We start from the raw sequence: 16,871 nt of genomic DNA on the forward strand, positions 1-16,871 counted from the left end.
ACGTAGTGATGTGTATAGCCTCGTCCTACACCTTTATCTGCACCCCCTATATCTCTTGACTATTTTATTTTTCTGATAGAAGCTCAGCTTCTGATAGAAGGCCTGTCAGCAGTGCTCCTTTGGCGACATTGGCGCAGAGATGAGAACCCCACAAGCAGCATGAGGTTCCCTTCATTGGTGGGTCCAATATTGCACTTTTGTCTGCCAACTGGTCTCCACACTGTTCCTAGCACCATAAAGACTTCAACTCTTTCAACTAAGGAATTTTCTGGCAATTGTCGATTGCTAAGCACATGACTTCATGAGTGTTCCCCTAACACACACCCATGTTGTAACCTACCATGCAGACTATTTCTTGATGTGATATAAAGGACCTGTACAGAATGAGACAAGAGAACTTTTGACTACATATTCAATCTGGTGTGAAATCTCAGGAAGGTTTAATGGCTAACATTGGTGAATGAGGACAATTTGAGTTAGGATGAGACATTTTGGGGCAAGATATGGAAGGAAACATTCATTTAGATGCATAGGAATTACTAAGGTTTTTATAATCAAGCCTTGAAGAAAGTTTGGCTTTGGAAGCAGGAGATGCTCAGTGGCTCTGCCCCAGGAAAGTCTCCTGGAAAGGGCACCTCTGCTTATGCTCAGTACAGGGAGAACATTAGCAGGGAGGCAAAGTCTGCTCCCCAGGACATCAGCTGTCCCTTCTTGGACATTCTATTGTCTCCTAGAGAGTTCTGGCATCCTCTGTGATGTCACCAGTGTTGTAGTGACAACCACTGCCCTAGTTTCTCTCAGTCTGAGTCTGGCGGTTACAAGCTAAGACATGTTTTCCCGTCTTCGCAAGCATTTTCGGAGGGGAAATGTCAATTCTGGAGAGACTAAAGTGAAGGAGTCTAGCCTTTCGCCTCAAAGTAATGATGGACAAAGACAGCACTTCTGGGGAATGATGAGTAAGTTCTGGGCAGTGTATTTTGAGCTTCCTGCCAAGGGGGCTGCAGGCTTACATTGACCTTTCTAGCAATGGGCCACAACAACTGGAGCATCTGAAAAGGAATTGAATTTCCATGAATATCACAATTCCTGAAAGTCAGGATTTCAGAACTTTAGTTTCCCCATCTCCACTGGGAGGATATGGTAAGGCCAATGCTATTATTCTGTGAACTTCTGGTCTTTAATTTTACAGTGCATTTGTTATGTTACATTGATATAATAACACCATCAGGAGTCATGGAGGGTCCACCTTTTCTGAGTTTAGACAGGGCAGCAATGTACTTCACTATCATTGCTTCTTTAAATACAGTGGATATCTGACAGTAGGAACAGGGGGAGAATTGTGCTCCAGGCAATAACCTTATGTTCTTAGACCTCCTCTGATTTCTTCTAACTGGCAGGGTCATCGTTAGCTTTGTATATTAGAGGTTGTGTGTTACAAACATGTTTCTAAAATACCAAAAGTATTTGGAACATGTGGACCAAGATTCAGCCTGTAACCTATTGGAACTTCTTGGGCATTTGGTATTTCAAATAGGGGAACTGATAAGTCTGTTGACAATGTCCTCCATGGAAATGTGTTTTTAATCCAAAGTTGTTGGCCTAGAGTATCAGGGTAGGACATCTGAGTGTCTCCAATCACTCAAGTCTTGTGGATGGTGAATTTATCATCTGAGTTCTGAACCCACAGGGGTGAGGGTCCTGAAACCAAGCTGTACCCCGTTCAGCTGATGATAATCCTGGAGAAGCCATCTCCGTGGTACATGTAGGCACTTGATGTCCGGAATAGGGAACACCTGGCTGCTTACATCTCTTGGTCTCTATAGAGTAGTGGGAGAACTGAGATCCACTGAGGAGGCCTCTTAAGCATAGACCAATCGCCTAGCAGTGACACTGGGTTCCAGGTTTGTTCTCCTGTTTAGGCCTCACTGTGGTGTATGTACACTCTATGCATTCTCCCCATGCAGGTTCCCTTGTGTTCTTCTACCTACAGACGCTGGGAGAGAAACATCTTCCCCTGAAATTGCCTTAAGCGAGAAGCAGGCCAAGAAGGAAAAGGAGAGGCTGATTAAAGAGCTGCAGCTCATTACCGAGGAGAGAAATGACCTGAGAGATCGCCTGAGGTTTCTGACAGAGAGATCCATGAAGAACAGGTATGAATCGCTCCAAATGCTCTGGTTTCATTCCTGGGACTGCAAGGTCACCTTCATCTTATCCTATTAAGGTTTTGGGTTCTAGAAAGCTGTGCCTCCCTAACCACCCTGTGCTAAACCTCACCTCCCATATAGAGGAGATTCAGAACCTTGACCCTTCCTGAGGAGCGAGATGGAAAATGGACTCATCTGCTTCAATTTATTGAAAAGCAGAACTTGTGGTCTGAATGAAGAATTCGGGGATAAAGTCAGGGAGAGTGAGTTCCCAGTGTGCATTTGCAAAGCCCTTGACAGCTGGTGGCTTTGCAAGATTGTAATTGCAGTGAGTTTATGGTGAGTCTCTGTACTTGCTAGGCAGGGGACTGAGTGCTGGAAGATCCAGGCAGCAGCCTGAGGGGCCTGGTCCCAAACTGTTCATCTCAATGCTTGACTAGAAGGTCTCAGGCTCAGGCATGTTTGTTATTGTCTGTGTGTCTTGCCCTCTGAGACAGCAATGGTGGATGCATTTCTCCTGGTTTTCACAGTACTCTCTGTTTCCATATTTCTCTTTCTCTTTCTCTGACTCTGTTTTTACATTTCTCTTTTTTGTGGGTATTTCTCAGTCTGTGAGTCTGTATGTGCATACATCCAAATGCATATGGACAACTTTTATATGTTTATATTTCCCTCCACATTGGAATCTAGGGGTCTATGTCTTGGCCTGAGTATTTACCTGTAACACATTCATGGTGATGTGAATGCTTTGTTAAGGGAGCCCCACTGTCAACAGCACAGTTCTTTGCCTATGTGGCCACGATTGTCTGTTTATTTGTATTCCTTGTGCAGATTATAATTTTGTGTTGATATAAGGTCCGTTATCAAAACAGGAGAAAAGTAATCACAGGTTTCTGGCTGTGTTGGGGGTGGGGGAGCATGGAGAGGTGTGGCCTAGGCTCTTGATAGCTTAACTGGCTTGACTGCAGATTTCCTCTTGATTGAACAAAGGGAGCCAGGGAGCCCTCCATCTGGATGCTGAGATTCTGGTGTCCTGGACGCAGAAAAACACGTTACTGAAGCTGAAGAAGATCCAATATGTAGAATTCAGAAGGTGTCCTTCCAGGACTGGGGTAGTACAGGACCCACCCTGAGTTCATATATTCCTAAATGCCGATGTTCATTGTATTCTATCATTTGGGGCCAGGCCACACTTCAGGCCAAATCCATATTATGGAGACCTGGAGAGAATGGAGGAGGCGGTCATGTCAATTCTGCACAACTTAGAGATGGAGAACACTGAAATCCATGAGAACAGCCATAAGCTGAAGAAGGAGATTACCTTCTCTAGGTAAGTCCTGGTCAGAAAGTCTATCACTTGTGGAATGGCCATTTCTGACTTTCTTTGTTCTGGATTGGACAGTCTTCAGCTCTGGTTCTATCTCTTGTGCTGTTTACACATCAGTGTGCCAGGGTCATTAGGACTCAGTTTTCAGTTCCATAAAAGACTGTTACTCATCCCAGGATTGTCTAGGCATCTTCAGAAGGCTCTAGATAGAACAGCACTGATTGAAGTCAGCAGAAGGTTATTAGGCTGACCTGGACCTATGGTGTCATACCAGGTTTCACAAAACTCAGTGTGTGGACCACATGGTTAGCATGAGCTTCTCTTAGTTCTACTGACCTCCTTTGAGGGTGTTGGCCCACTACTAATTGATGTTGCCCCCATGCATTGGGCTTTCATGGATAGTTGTAGATCCGTGTTCTTTTTGAGAGATGCGGACACTAATTGGTGCTCGGGCCAAACAAACAATTTATTCTTCCCGGAATTTACTCTTTGTGGTTTGTGCAGCAGGCTTATGTGTATCGAAATGAATTCTATTAAGTCTTCATGGGTATCTTGGTCCTGGTGGAGTTAGTGGCACTCGGGAGTGGGAATGGGAGAAAGGGGCAGCATGATCTTACTATGCAGACTGTATTTCCAGAAACCTGCTCAGCCAGCTCCTGATGGAGAACACATGTAGGAAGAAGTTGGTCCCACTGAAGCAGGAGAGCAAGGAGGTACATCTTGATTGTGCACTCAACCAGAAATATTTGGTTGACTTCAACAAGAAAGATAAAGACCAGCAACATCCAGACCCAGCGTCATCTGGTAGGGATGAGCAGCTGTGTTAGCTTTAAAATATCTGATAAATTTTGCCAATTTGATACATCTTTGCTCTCTCCTACCACCTTTCTAATTTACACTCACAACCAGCCAACCACCTCATGTAATGGAATTGTTCATTGCTCTGCCTATGCACAAGTATTCTGGGAAGCCAACCACTTTTCAGAAACTGAATTATTTTGCAAGTATATTTGTCTGCTCTTTTTGAAGCTGCAGTATAGAAATGGTGACAGATTAATAACATACCTCATTATTGCATATCCATATGATAGATTGGATGCTCTGTAGAGTTTTGAACAAGTTCTTGGTCCTTTGACAAATGACACTCTGTGGTCATGTGACTTCTTGTGTAGGAAGCACCTTTCTGGGATAAGAACCAAGTGCAAATGTCAAATTAGTACATGTCATTGGCTTTAACCTTGGTGACGTATGGACATCTCCTTTCTTCCTGCAACCCAATGAGGTTCCTTCCATTTCCCTGTTCTTGGTTTGCACTGGTATAAGTCTGGGTCCCATATTGGCAGCCCACATTACTTTGAGGCTCTCTGGAGATTTTGCCCTGCCCACAGAGTTAGAAACAATGATATCAGTTAAAAGGTCCATGCTGACTGTCCAATAGAACTGAGGTGGTAGAAGACAGCCTTCTGACAGCTGGCTAGCATTTCCCCACCAAATCAGTGTCTGAAAAACTGCCTTCCTCTCCCAGGTCTCAGAAAGTGCAAGAGAGCTGGAATTGGACACACCCCAGTAAGAGAGCTTCCTGAAGAATAAGTTGCTTTCTCAGGAGTCCCTGATGACAAACATCCTGAATGGTAACAAATTTTTTGGATGAGTATTCTTCCTCAGAGTTAATTTGTCATTGCTTAGAGACCCTAAATTTATATAACACTAAGCCAGCCTGACTGATTGAGGTCTTACTTTCTTCTCAGAATACAGCACCTGAGAGACAACTTGTGGGACCTCCTTTCATTATGTGTGCACGAGGAGAAACAGCAATACATCTGTGCTTCTAAATGTTCGTTAAGTGTGTGCTATTTAGAAATATTTTTGTTATGATTTTAATTGAAATTTTCTTTTTGTTGTTTCATATTTATATGTTCTTGTTACTGTTTTTATCTTTTCGCATACTTTTAAATATTTTAATTTATTTGTTTTAATCCTGTTTTGTTGTAAAAATGAATTCCTTATGAATAAAAATTGAATTCTATCTCTTGACTCTTAAGACCATCATTCTTATTCAAGGGTTCTGTCCCCTCCTGTGGACTTAGAACTGACAGGTGGAGATGGATCTCTGCATGTTCCATGGATCCTGGGCTAATAAGTGAATTCAAAGTCACCAAGGGGTACCCAGTGTGACAGTGTCTTTTGTGTGGATAATGTGGCTGTTTCTCGGACACACACTTTATGAAGTAATCACTGACATGCTTTACCCAATTGTTAGGGTCCATGTGGTTCTTCTGAGAGAGCAGCAGATGCTCTACCCTGTGAGTCATCACCACAGCTCCTGCAGGTGCTTTTGTCCTTCCACATCATGTACTGTATTAGGTGGATAGGATCACCTGCAATCAAATAGAGAGATCTCAGGAGATGTGTATTCACAGGAAATTTACTGAGCTGTGCATGCTCAATGAGTTAGCTTGCCAGGCATCCCTACAGGGCTCTGGTGTTCCCACTGCTCATTGTGGGTCAGGATCATCCTCCAGCATCTGTGTTTTGTGGGGTGACCCACTGTCAATGTCTAGTGAATTGGGGGCCTTGGGTTGGGTCGTATACCCCCAGGACACAGGGGGTGCACAGCAAAGGCAGGAACAACTGCACACAGTTGCAAGCTTTATTAATCCCTATATAGCTGGGAATATGAATAACAACAATTTTCATTTTGTCAAGATACCATAAGATCATTATTCCCAGGATACCAGGAACAACTGAGGGAAGACTAAACAAAGAAATACGAATAAACAAAGGCTTCTTCTCAAAATATTCATATAACAAATTACCTATCTTATTATAATCAAAATATACTCACCATTACCGAGAGAGCGTTAGAACCATTTCCACAGAAACAGGACACAGCAGAATATAGCTTAAGGCCAAGTGAGAAAAACATTTTCTTCTCCAGGGTGGAATTCCAGCCCCTACTTGTATCTGTCACCAGGCCTTTCTTGACCCTGCCTGGGAGCTGCATCTCTATGTCTTAACAATTCCTTCTTTTTTCTTTTGTTTTAAAAGAAACACTTTCCATAACATAGCAAAAGTCTTTGTAGGGGTTTAATCATGTAAAAATAAAGCAACATAATACATAATGTACATAAGATTATGGCAAAACTAGCTCCTCCCAAGCTATGGAATATCCTTTGAAGCCAAGCCTTGGGATCTAATCCTGTCAATTGATCAGCCAATAATTTAGCTATTTCCATAGGGGTAGTATCTTCTAGCTGTTTACCAAAAGACATTCGAGCATCGTATTTCAAGGCATTAATTACTTTTGTAGCACTTTCATTACCTTCCAAATAGGCTTGAATTAACTTCCAATCATGTTCCGTATCATTATCCATATATTTATTAACACAAAAGTAGTAAGATTTCAATCATATCTTAAATCCTCATATTTTTCAATAAATAACATCTTTCGACTCAACCATTCTACTGTTTGTTTTGAAACATCTACTTGATGTTGAAGTCTAGTATCAGTTTTAGTTTGCTCTATCCATAACTCATGTGAATCTTTATGCCCGTCTTCAACAAAATGCTCTGTGTCAATAGATGTTTTTAATGCTATGCTGGAAATGGCTGCCAAAGTAGCAACAGAAATAAGGCTTAACATAGTAGCTACAAACTCCAATAATTCTTTTACTGTTCCTCAGCAGATTATTAAAAAATTCAATAATCATATAATTAAGAGGATCTTGAGACCAATGATGTCTCAAATTAACAGGCATTCATACATATATTTTTTGCTGAATATCATAATAGAATATTGATTTATATTAAATGGAATAGATGAATTAATACATGAATACTAATGACAGTTAGTACAAGCAAATCCATTGGCAAAATTAAATCTACCTATTAAAAAGAAATATGGCATAGGAATACAAGTAGTAACCTTGTCTTTCTTAAATGTTGTAAAATTATACTGAGAGGCAGATTGAGTGTCCCAGAAAAGCTTCCATTAGCAAGCACATCTTCTTTTAATGCAGTGACAGTCTTCCACAAATGAGCTTGAAACGCAGTAGGATCTTCCACAGAGGCCAGTCGATTATCAGCAAGGCCTCCATCTCCACATTCCGTCAGCAAGCATCCATTAAGGCGTTCATTCTCCTCTCAGTTCATCCTGGTAACATTTGACAAATCACAAGTGGTAACATTCCATTCTGAACATGTATTAATAATTGGCCATAAGGACTCCAATTTATTCATTTATCTTCAATAATTTTTCCAAACATGCCAGGGCAGTATTTCCAATTGCATGGGAGATATTTTAAGCCTACATAAGTAAACCAAGCACAAATAGGATATACTGAAATGCTAACAAATGTAATGTTATTCCAATTTTGGTTATAGACCAAGCTGTCAATCCTGGAGCCTGTAACAATTATTCCTGGTAATCGCCAATTTTAATAACCCATTTGTAGGCCTGGTCTCTTTCCTAAACACAAAGGCATCTTTAATCCAGCATAAGGAAAATTATACAAAGCTCCATCACGTCTATTCAAAAGGTCAAATTATTCCAAAGAGATGATAAAATGCTTGGGGTGGTGTATAAAACCACATCTGTTTCCCCGCCAAGTAGCAGGTTCAAATAAAGGTGGACAAGGAATATAAGCCTGATAACTCGCATTGGCCGCAACAGAAGAAACCGTGAGTAAAGCACACACTGCTAACAATACGTGCTCAGCAGTAAAGGACTTTCCTGTAGGAGACAGCATAGTTTTCCTTTCAGGGCTTAATCGCTTCACCTAGGTAATGGGGTTGTCACTGCATCGATCCTTCTCCGTTGTCATTTGTCCACACTAAGAGAAGCCAGGGCCTCAGTAATGGAGGACACCTCTTCATCTCCGGAGAACATCCATCAGGAGAAAATGTAGCTGGTTTAACTGGATTCCTCTGAGGGTAGGGAGCAGTTCTTATCATTCTGTGCTTGAATCCGTCTCCCGGGTAACCAGAATTGTCCCCCATCCTGTAATGAGACAAAACACTCTCCCCTGCATACAGTAATGTCCCTTCCTGTCATTCAGCATCTCGGGCAATTTTTATCCATATTGTCTGTTCCATGCCTTCAGGGAGAAGTCCAATAAAGTGTCTATCTGCTCTTCATATAACTTCACTCTGTGGTAAATTAAGAAGAGTAATAAAAAATAATGCTTATGCCAATATTACTCTGGGACTGGTATGCCAACTCCATTCAGGCTGTGTAAGGTCATCTCTTTTCCTCCTTTTTAATTTTATAATTTGTCATTTCAGCGTATGGTGAACTCTTTCAACAAAAGCTTGTCCTTGTGGATGGTATTCTATACCAGTAATATGTACAATATGATATCATTGACAAAATGGTTTTTTTTTTTTTGCTCTGATTGGTATTTTATTTCTCCTTTACAAGTTCCACATAATAGACAAAGGCTTTTTGATAACGTTGTTATCTTTGCTGGAAATGATCATATAATCATTTTAAACAGCACAAATGTGCACATACAGGACTGAGGTTTCTGCAGCCTGTAAACACCTCTGTGGGTTTAACAAGGAAAAAAAGCAATATACTGACAATTCAACTGTAACTCTTAGAAAAACACCGGTTTCCTTACCAAGCACGAGTGTCCTGTACAGGGACCTATCATCCCAGATGGCAATGAGTTCAAGCCTAGGGCAGCCAGGAGCAGCTCCCCATACCGGGTCAGAAGACCCTCCCCACCCAGCACTTCTTCCAAGTGCTCCTTAACCTCATCACAGGTGACAGCAGTCGCCCCAAGAGAGGACAGAGCAGCAGACACAGTGGTGGTGGTTCCCGAGTGTTGTGTGCGGCATTTCATATCCAGCGTCTCAGGAACCTGTCCATGCAAGCATGCGTACCATTCTTTAGACTGCTCCCCTAATTTCTTGAGTGAGGGGACCAGGCCTTCCTAATTCACTTTAGGTGCCTGGAATAACAAAGTATTTCACCAGAAGGGGTGCAAGCAGTGCTATCTGATAAGAATACGAAGAAGGAAAAAGCAGATATCTTAAAGAAAACGTGTGTTCTACTCACACTAAAATATCAGACCAATGCACAATATACTGCAAAACTGTAACACAATACGGCCAAACACAATGTTCAAATATTGAACTGTTCAAGCATGTGAAGATCATCTTCTGAAAGACAAACTGGGTTCTTATTTTGTAGCTACCTTTGTGTAACTTAAACTGATGTCCCTCAACAAGGTCTGACACTGTCTTGGTACTTGTTAGGAAGTTGGATGAGACAATATAAGCTCAACAGTCAACTCCCAGGATCTCCCAGTGCTCATTTTCAGTCATTTTCAGCATTCGTCCGAGGACTGGGCATCATCTTCATCCCTCACTTCTCGGTATCTCCCTGAAGACTCCCCTTCTGGATTGTAGCTCTGCATTGTAATATTCAGTCTCTCAGCTAGTTTCTGTGCTGCGAGCTTTGCCCGCATCTCCTCATAATTCTGCTTGTGCTCTTTCTGCAGAGCCAGCGACTCTTCTATGGAGAGCAGCTGTGCAGGCAGGGGGTGGAGCAGAAGAAGGCGAGCTGCTGTGACATCATCAAGATGCTGCCCAGCCCTGCGTCGCTGCTCTTCTGAGGAAGCAGGAGACTGAGCCCTCTGACAATGATTTGGTGAGTCACTCTGTTGTGTGGGTAACACATTGGTCTTAAACTTATGAGGAGGGGGCACTGGGTTTCTAGCTCGCATTTCTAGCACTGTCATGTAATGAGGCTTCTTAGGAGTCTCACTCTGCAGTTCTGGAAAGTTCTCAGTGCTGGTGTTTTCTTCTGAGGGTTCAGTCTGGTCTGCAGTTGTGATCTTTTGCAATTTAGTGATAAACAGACTGTCGACGCTGCTGGAAACCTCTTCCGCTTGACTTGAATGCTGGGGGAGATGTTCATTAACTTCAGATGGGGGAGCCTGGGCTGTGATGCTGACAGACGGGCTGGTACTCACTGTGCAGCCAGTCTCCAAAGTCTCTTCATTGCCTTTGTGAGTGAGCTGTGTAGGTCCCTGAGTTTCTGAGGTTGTTTTAGATGATTCAATGTCTACTGACGAACATTCAGGAACTAATGATGAAGTATCAAGCATCAGGTCAGAATTCTGGGCCTTGTCTATGTCGGTATCAACTCTTGTGTTTGCTTTATGCCTTAGCTTACAGTCAACACTAACAGGATGAAGTAGTTCAGTTCTCCCTCTGACCTCTTCACTTTCTGAAATGGCAGCTTTCAGTTTGGCAGTGGTGTCTGAGATCTTTTTACCTTTGTCGGGCAATTTGCAAATGAATTTTTCTTTGCGCAAAAGTCTCTCCTGGCGCCTCAACCTCTCCCGCAGCTCTGCCAAACTCTGCTGCCCCATGTCCTCAGGAACTGGGGGCTCGAAGCCTCAGGGCAGGGAGCACATTGTGCATGGGCTGAGGCTGGCCCCGCAGGCAGGGTTCCCCAGCAGGGCCCATGGAGGTCGCAGGCTCCTTGGACAGCAGCAACTCTGGAGAACGTGCAGGAGTCGCCATTTTCCCGGAAGAGCCGACAAAATTGTTTAAATTGATAAGAAATATATGTTGGTCCATAATCAGTTTTAATTTTAGAAGGTGGTCCCATAACAGCAGAAGTTTCCAATAGATGCTGTATAACATGAGCAGTGTGTACTCCTGGCAATGGTGTAGCCCATACAAATATTGAAAAATTATCTATGCTTACATGTATATATGAAAGGCGACCAAACTCAGAAATATGGGTTCCATCCATCTGCCACGATGTATTAGGTTGCATTCTTCTGGGATTAATTTCAGATGGAATACATTTTATAAGTGAAGGCTCACAAATACCACAATTAGCAATAATTTGTTTGGCTTCAGAATAGGGAACCTTATATTTAATATGCAAATATCCTGTATTGGCATGATTATGACTGTTTTCTTCTGGGGTAGCAAATGCCACTAATTGATCTACCATATGATTGCCATGTGTTAAAGATGCTGGCAATCTTGAATGTGATCTAATATGTGTAATAAATATTCTAGAGTTTTAGAATAACAATAGTCCTTTAATATGTGAGAATAACATTTAATATAGGCTTAGATATAGAAACAACAGCAGTTACAATATTCTGTACTACTCCTACAACATAAGCTGACTCGGCCTTAATATTTTTACATCATGAGTAAAATCCAGCAATACATTAATTACTGCTAATACTTCATTTTGTTGTACTGACCCAAAAGAAGATTCTTGTCCCCAAATTTATCTTTGGTCCAATAAGCCATCTGTCTTAGTTCTTTGGTCTTAGAGCCATCTGTAAACACAGTAACGGCAGATGGTAAGGGATCAACAGAAATTAGTGTATTTATCACAATTTTTTTTTGTTTTCTTAAGCAATCCCAGAATTTACTATGGGGAAAATGAAATTCAGTATTTCTAGTGTAAGAAATCATGGCTAATTGAGAAACTTCAGACGTCTGCATTAAATATTCCACTTTATTTTTGCTTAATGAGAAAACAAAAGCAACACAATCATATCCCCAGAGTGTAACAGGTGTTTGTATGCCTTGCTGAATAATTAAAGAAATTTGTTCCTCATATGTTGTTAATGTTTTGTTAAAGTTAAATTTAATATATATCCATTCTAAAGGCAAGTCATCTTGAGCTAAAGTGCGTATAGGATATTCAAGAGTATTTCAATGTATAATTTAATAACTCTATCTGGATCAATACGTGCCAAAAATGCACCTTACCATTTTCAGAAAAGATATCCTCTTCCATGCCTTCATATAAGCATTAATATCCCCAGTTTCCTTTCTAGGTAATAATGCTCTCCTGTACTCTTCATTAGCATTTTCAAAAGCAAGCATTTTCAGCAGTTGTCCTCTAGCTTCCTCTCCTACCACTGTTGTTTCCATTGTTAATTTTAGTATACATAAAGACTTAATATATGGTTCATAGAAAGTTACTGCCTTTTTCAACCAACCACTATCATCCTTTATAATAATTTGGTTGGGCCACACCTTGAACCGATGATAGACATTGTCCCAGGATAAACATTCTTTATCAGCAGGTCTCAGGGTAGAACTGGATATGTGACCCTGTGCTATAGCACTGTCCAGAGTGGTAAATGCAGCTTCTGAAGAGGAATGCAGGCCTGGCCTCTAGACCTCCACCTTCCAGGCCTGTCTAGAGAGCCTGATGCCCTGGCAAAAGAGACTCCTTCTCTCCAGAGGAGCACTGCAGTCAAATGACATCTCAGTGATGAAAACTATCAGTCCCCAAAGGCATGCCACTGAGCAGAGATAGCCTCAGTCATGCACCTCTGCCCATCCCCAGTTCCTCGTGTCAATAACTCAACCCTTTCATGAACTATATGGCAATACTTGAGGCAGGATGATCAGTAGTTTACTGGCCAATCTGGGCTCTATGAGACGCTCTCCCTGAAATCAGAGCCAGCAGGAAATTCAGTATGAAAGCTCTTTGTAGCCAAGCTCAATAACCCGGTTCAGAGCCTGGGACCCCACACGGTAGGATAAAGTGACTCCCATGGCTTTTCCTCCACCTTCAACACTCATGCTTTGGAATGCACACCCCTACAAGGAGATCAATACACATGGAATAAAAATTAAACATAAAAATTAATGAAGACAATGCATACAATGTATTAAAGGATCCCGGGAACACTCACTTAGCACTTTCCTTTCCTTTGTCTTGGGAACAGCACCTGCACCAGAGACTGGAGACTTCCTGCAAGAGAGAGAGGACAGATGCACTGTTCATTCAGCTGGAGAGCTGTGCAAAGACCAGAGCCACCCGCCTTTTTCTGACAGTGGGAGCTGGGCCCAAGTGTGGGCTGCTCCTACTAGAGGCACCACAAGAAGAGAACCACCTTCCTCAAACCTTCCTGGAAGTCAGAGCACTGGCTATGGACGTCCCTCAATCCTCAGAGGACTCTCTTTCAGGGACGGCTCAGAGCCTCTTAGGACAGAGAGGGACCAGAGCTTCCCCCCAAAGCAAGACCCCTGTCTTATTTGACAGGTATGAGGGCTTAGGGATGGGACAGAGGATGTGACAAGGTTACATGTAGCACAGGGGCTAGGTTAATAAAGAAATCAAAGAGGAAAGAAACCTGGAAGATTCCTCATCTGTTCTTTTTTGCTCTATTCGTAGGGATGAGGTAGCATTGTCGGGTAGAGGACTAGGACACAGCACAGCCTTCTCTGCACATGGTGAGCTTTCTAGGCTGCCTGTTCACTGTGACCAGCAACTTTTCAACTGTGCCACTCTACTACCAAGGCTGACACAACTGGTGGACCATGTAGCAATAGGACTGTACTGACTTAGGGACATCTGGAATCACACAATGATCATGTGTCACAGAAGAGTTTCTTTTTTTAGAAAAGGATTAAAACAAAAACTATTTATTTTGTCCATAGGAGTGAGTACACTGTCCCTGTTTTCAGACACAACAGTAGAGGGTAGTAGATGAGATTAGAAATGGTTATAAGACACAGTGTTGTTGCTGGGAATTGAACTCAGATCCCCTGGAAGAGCAGTCAGTGGTCTTAACCACTGAGCCTTCCCTCCAGCCACAGTATATTGTATTTTCAATATTGTTTGTTTTTATTTCTTTTCTCACCTATGTCTGTATGGCGTTTCTGTGAGTACAGGTGCTCATGTGCCTGTGCAAAGGTCAGGGACAACCTGAGCACAGGTCCTCACCTTCTACCTCTCGTCCATGGCTGTGATTGCTAGGCTAGCCCTTCCCCCTAATCCTAGAGACTGTCCACTTTAGGCTCCTATCTCCCTGTGGGAAGGGCTGGATGACAGACACTACTGCATCCAGGTTTATGTGGCTTCTAGGGACCTAAACTGTTGTTGGGCTTGTTCCGCATGAAAATAAACACCATTTCACAGCCCTGGCTGGGCCAGGCAGTGCACGGGTCTTTGCTGCTCTTGCAGAAGACTTGAGTTCAGTCTCCAGCACCAGGGTCAGGTGGCTCACAACCACCTGAGACTCCAGGTCCAGGGACTTCCAAGCTCTTCTGGTTAAACCTACATGGCAAAAGCAGGGCTGGGAGCTGGAGGCTTCTGGTGTTGGCTTCTCCCTGCAGTAGGGGGCAAATCATGGGCATGTGAAACATGGATCCCTGTAATTCTACAAAGTGCAGAAGCTCCTGATGTCCCTCATGGTGCCCCTGACCCTGCCCACCACTCATTCAGGCTTCAGTAACATAACCTTGTCCTGACCTGTGTGCACTCTGCATCCTCACTCTCTACCCCCTGCTTTTCCGGGTTGGAAGTCTCAGGTGTAGGAGGTGCCTACCATAGGCCTCTTCTCTCAGCATTTCAGCATTTTACATTTTATGTAGTTTGTGGTGTTCCTGTGCCATGATATGCACATGGAGAGCAGAGGACACAATGTGGACTCAGTCCTCTACTTTCACCAGATGATCAAACTGAGGCCATGAGGCTGGGTGGCAGAGCCTTTACCTGCTGATCTGTACCCACTTGACCTTCACCAAGCATCCTTTGCTGTACACAGATATATCAGCCTGTGACCCTCATCCTCCAGACTCTTATAAAGCAAACCCCATAGGTGTGGAGCTCTCATGTTAGCCAGGCCTAAAGGGGAAGGCAGCAAGCCCTTCAGGAACTCTAGAAAAATGTCTATACTGGGACTAAACTCGTGCTGCCATGTAGGGCTACATTTTTCCTTTAAAACAGAAGGATGTGTGGTGGTGGTGGCACAGGCCTTTGATCCTAACACTTGGGAGGCAGAGGCAGACAGATCTCTGTGAATTCTAGGCCAGCTCCCTCTACAGAGCTAGTTCCAGGTCAGCTACACAAAAGAAACCCTGTTTCCAAGAGTAAAACAAAGAAAGATAAAGAAAGGAAGAAGGAAAGAAAGAAAGATTTTATATTTGTATACAATGAGATGCCTGCCTATCTATGCCTGAACCATCATGGTAACTATAACTCTTGTCACATCTTCATTAATTCAAATACTGAAGGCCAAATGGTTAAATCTTAATGACAATACAATGAGGGGGGTGCTGAAGAGATGGTTGGTTTAGTGGCTAAGAGCAGAAGACCAGGGTTCAGTTCCCAGTGCCCACATGGTGGCTCCTATTAGCCTGTAATTGCAGTTCAATGGAATCGTTCTGGACTTCATGGGCACCAGACATACCACATGGTGCACAAGCATTTATTAGGTGAAACACTCAGGCCCATAAAAATAAGTAAATAAAATATATGGTTAACAGACACTGTGATTCAGGAAGTTCTTAGTGGCTTTGGTTATCATTTCTCTCTCCTGGAGACCTGTCCTCATCATGGCTCAGCCTCCCTGGCTTCTAGGACATTCCCTAGCCCTGTGGAGCATGAAGTACTCAACACCATAAGCCAAGCATTGCAAAGCCATCTGCACCTTCATTGCTACACCTTCTCCATGGCTGTGTCTAAAGGGAGAGACTTGGAATCCCACAGATGCAAGGTCAAACCTGTTGGGCTATGTGAGCCCAGCCACCCAATAGTCAGATCTACTCCTGTCCTTGGCTATGGCATGAGGCTCTTAAGACAAATTAATCTGAAGGATCTCAACAGCTATGCTGTTAGACCTCTCATTGCTCTGCCCGACCTACAAGCTCCTTTACTGGCTCAAATTCACAACCGAACTCCTCTCCTGCCTCAGCCACCATCAGCTCTTCTACTCCTCTCCACCTGTGCTCTGAATAATCCACACTAAGGTGGACGTTAACCTCTTGTGGACCTCCAGACGTATGCTTGTGATTACTCTTCATTGGCTGTTTTATATGGGTAGGCGGGTTCTTCTAGTCTCATGCAGAACACTGCTCACACATTTTGGATTTTACAACACCCTCTTGATTGAGAATCCTGACTAATGACTGACTGAGCCTTCCATGCCTGAAGTCACCCTCTGTCTCCCAGTCCAAGATGAGAATCCCCATCCTAACCCCAGGGTGTCCAGTTTCATCCCAGAAGCTAGACTCTGCACTTCCCATTACCTTTTGGTTCCCTGCCTCTAATTCTGTTAAATAGTTCCTCTCTTCTTTAAAACAAATTCATTTTGTTGTTTGTTTTTTGAGACAGGGTTTCTCTGTTTGGCCCTGGCTATTCTGACAGGCTCTCTGTAGATCAGACTTGTCAGGAAGCCAGATATCTGCCTGCCTCGGCCTCTTAAGCACTGGGATTACTGGATTGTGCCAGCATGTTTAATTAAAAATTAATTAGTGGTAGTGCATGTTGGCACATGCCTTTAATTCCATCCGTTGGGAGGTAGAGGCATTGTGAGTTCCAGGACAGCCAGGGCTATAAATTAACACCTTGTCTCAAAGAAAACAAGCCAAAAATGAAACAAAAATGTTGCAAT

General features: G+C 43.0%; 2 protein-coding genes and 1 pseudogene across 9 annotated transcripts in view; 2 read left to right on the top strand and 1 right to left on the bottom strand.

The window, feature by feature from the left end:
- Positions 1–762: 762 nt before the first annotated feature.
- Positions 763–5,497, top strand: LOC147999150 (disks large homolog 5-like). 2 transcript variants are annotated; one of them, XM_087596714.1, is made up of 6 exons: positions 763–956; positions 1,991–2,150; positions 3,331–3,474; positions 4,109–4,275; positions 4,997–5,102; positions 5,220–5,497. In XM_087596714.1, the coding sequence occupies exons 1-5, from the start codon at positions 830–832 to the stop codon at positions 5,059–5,061; spliced, it is 663 nt and encodes a 220-aa protein (XP_087452840.1). In that variant the 5' UTR covers positions 763–829; the 3' UTR covers positions 5,062–5,102; positions 5,220–5,497. The 2 variants fall into 2 exon arrangements, with proteins under 2 accessions (XP_087452840.1, XP_087452841.1); XM_087596715.1 differs by lacking the exon at positions 4,109–4,275 and having other exon boundaries at positions 811–956.
- A 610-nt stretch (positions 5,498–6,107) lies between these two features.
- Positions 6,108–10,820, bottom strand: LOC147999151 (DNA-directed RNA polymerase II subunit GRINL1A pseudogene; annotated as a pseudogene). The gene is made up of 2 exons (XR_015643889.1): positions 9,093–10,820; positions 6,108–7,624 (listed from the first exon to the last, which is right to left on the bottom strand). The product of XR_015643889.1 is annotated as a DNA-directed RNA polymerase II subunit GRINL1A pseudogene (transcript).
- Positions 10,082–16,871, top strand: part of LOC134483495 (uncharacterized) — a 42,623-nt gene continuing 35,833 nt past the window's right edge. For 5 of the 6 annotated variants that reach the window (XM_087596452.1, XM_087596454.1, XM_087596451.1 and 2 more), the window contains exon 1: positions 10,082–10,126. The gene's annotated coding sequence lies outside the window, so the exon portion shown is untranslated. Of the gene's footprint in view, positions 10,127–13,199; positions 13,607–16,871 lie in introns of those variants that run through there. The other variant, XR_015643911.1, reaches the window with a different exon arrangement.

This window comes from Rattus norvegicus, chromosome 19, assembly GCF_021556685.1.
Source record: "Rattus norvegicus strain SHRSP/BbbUtx chromosome 19, alternate assembly SHRSP_T2T, whole genome shotgun sequence".
Classification (NCBI taxonomy): Eukaryota; Metazoa; Chordata; class Mammalia; order Rodentia; family Muridae; genus Rattus; species Rattus norvegicus.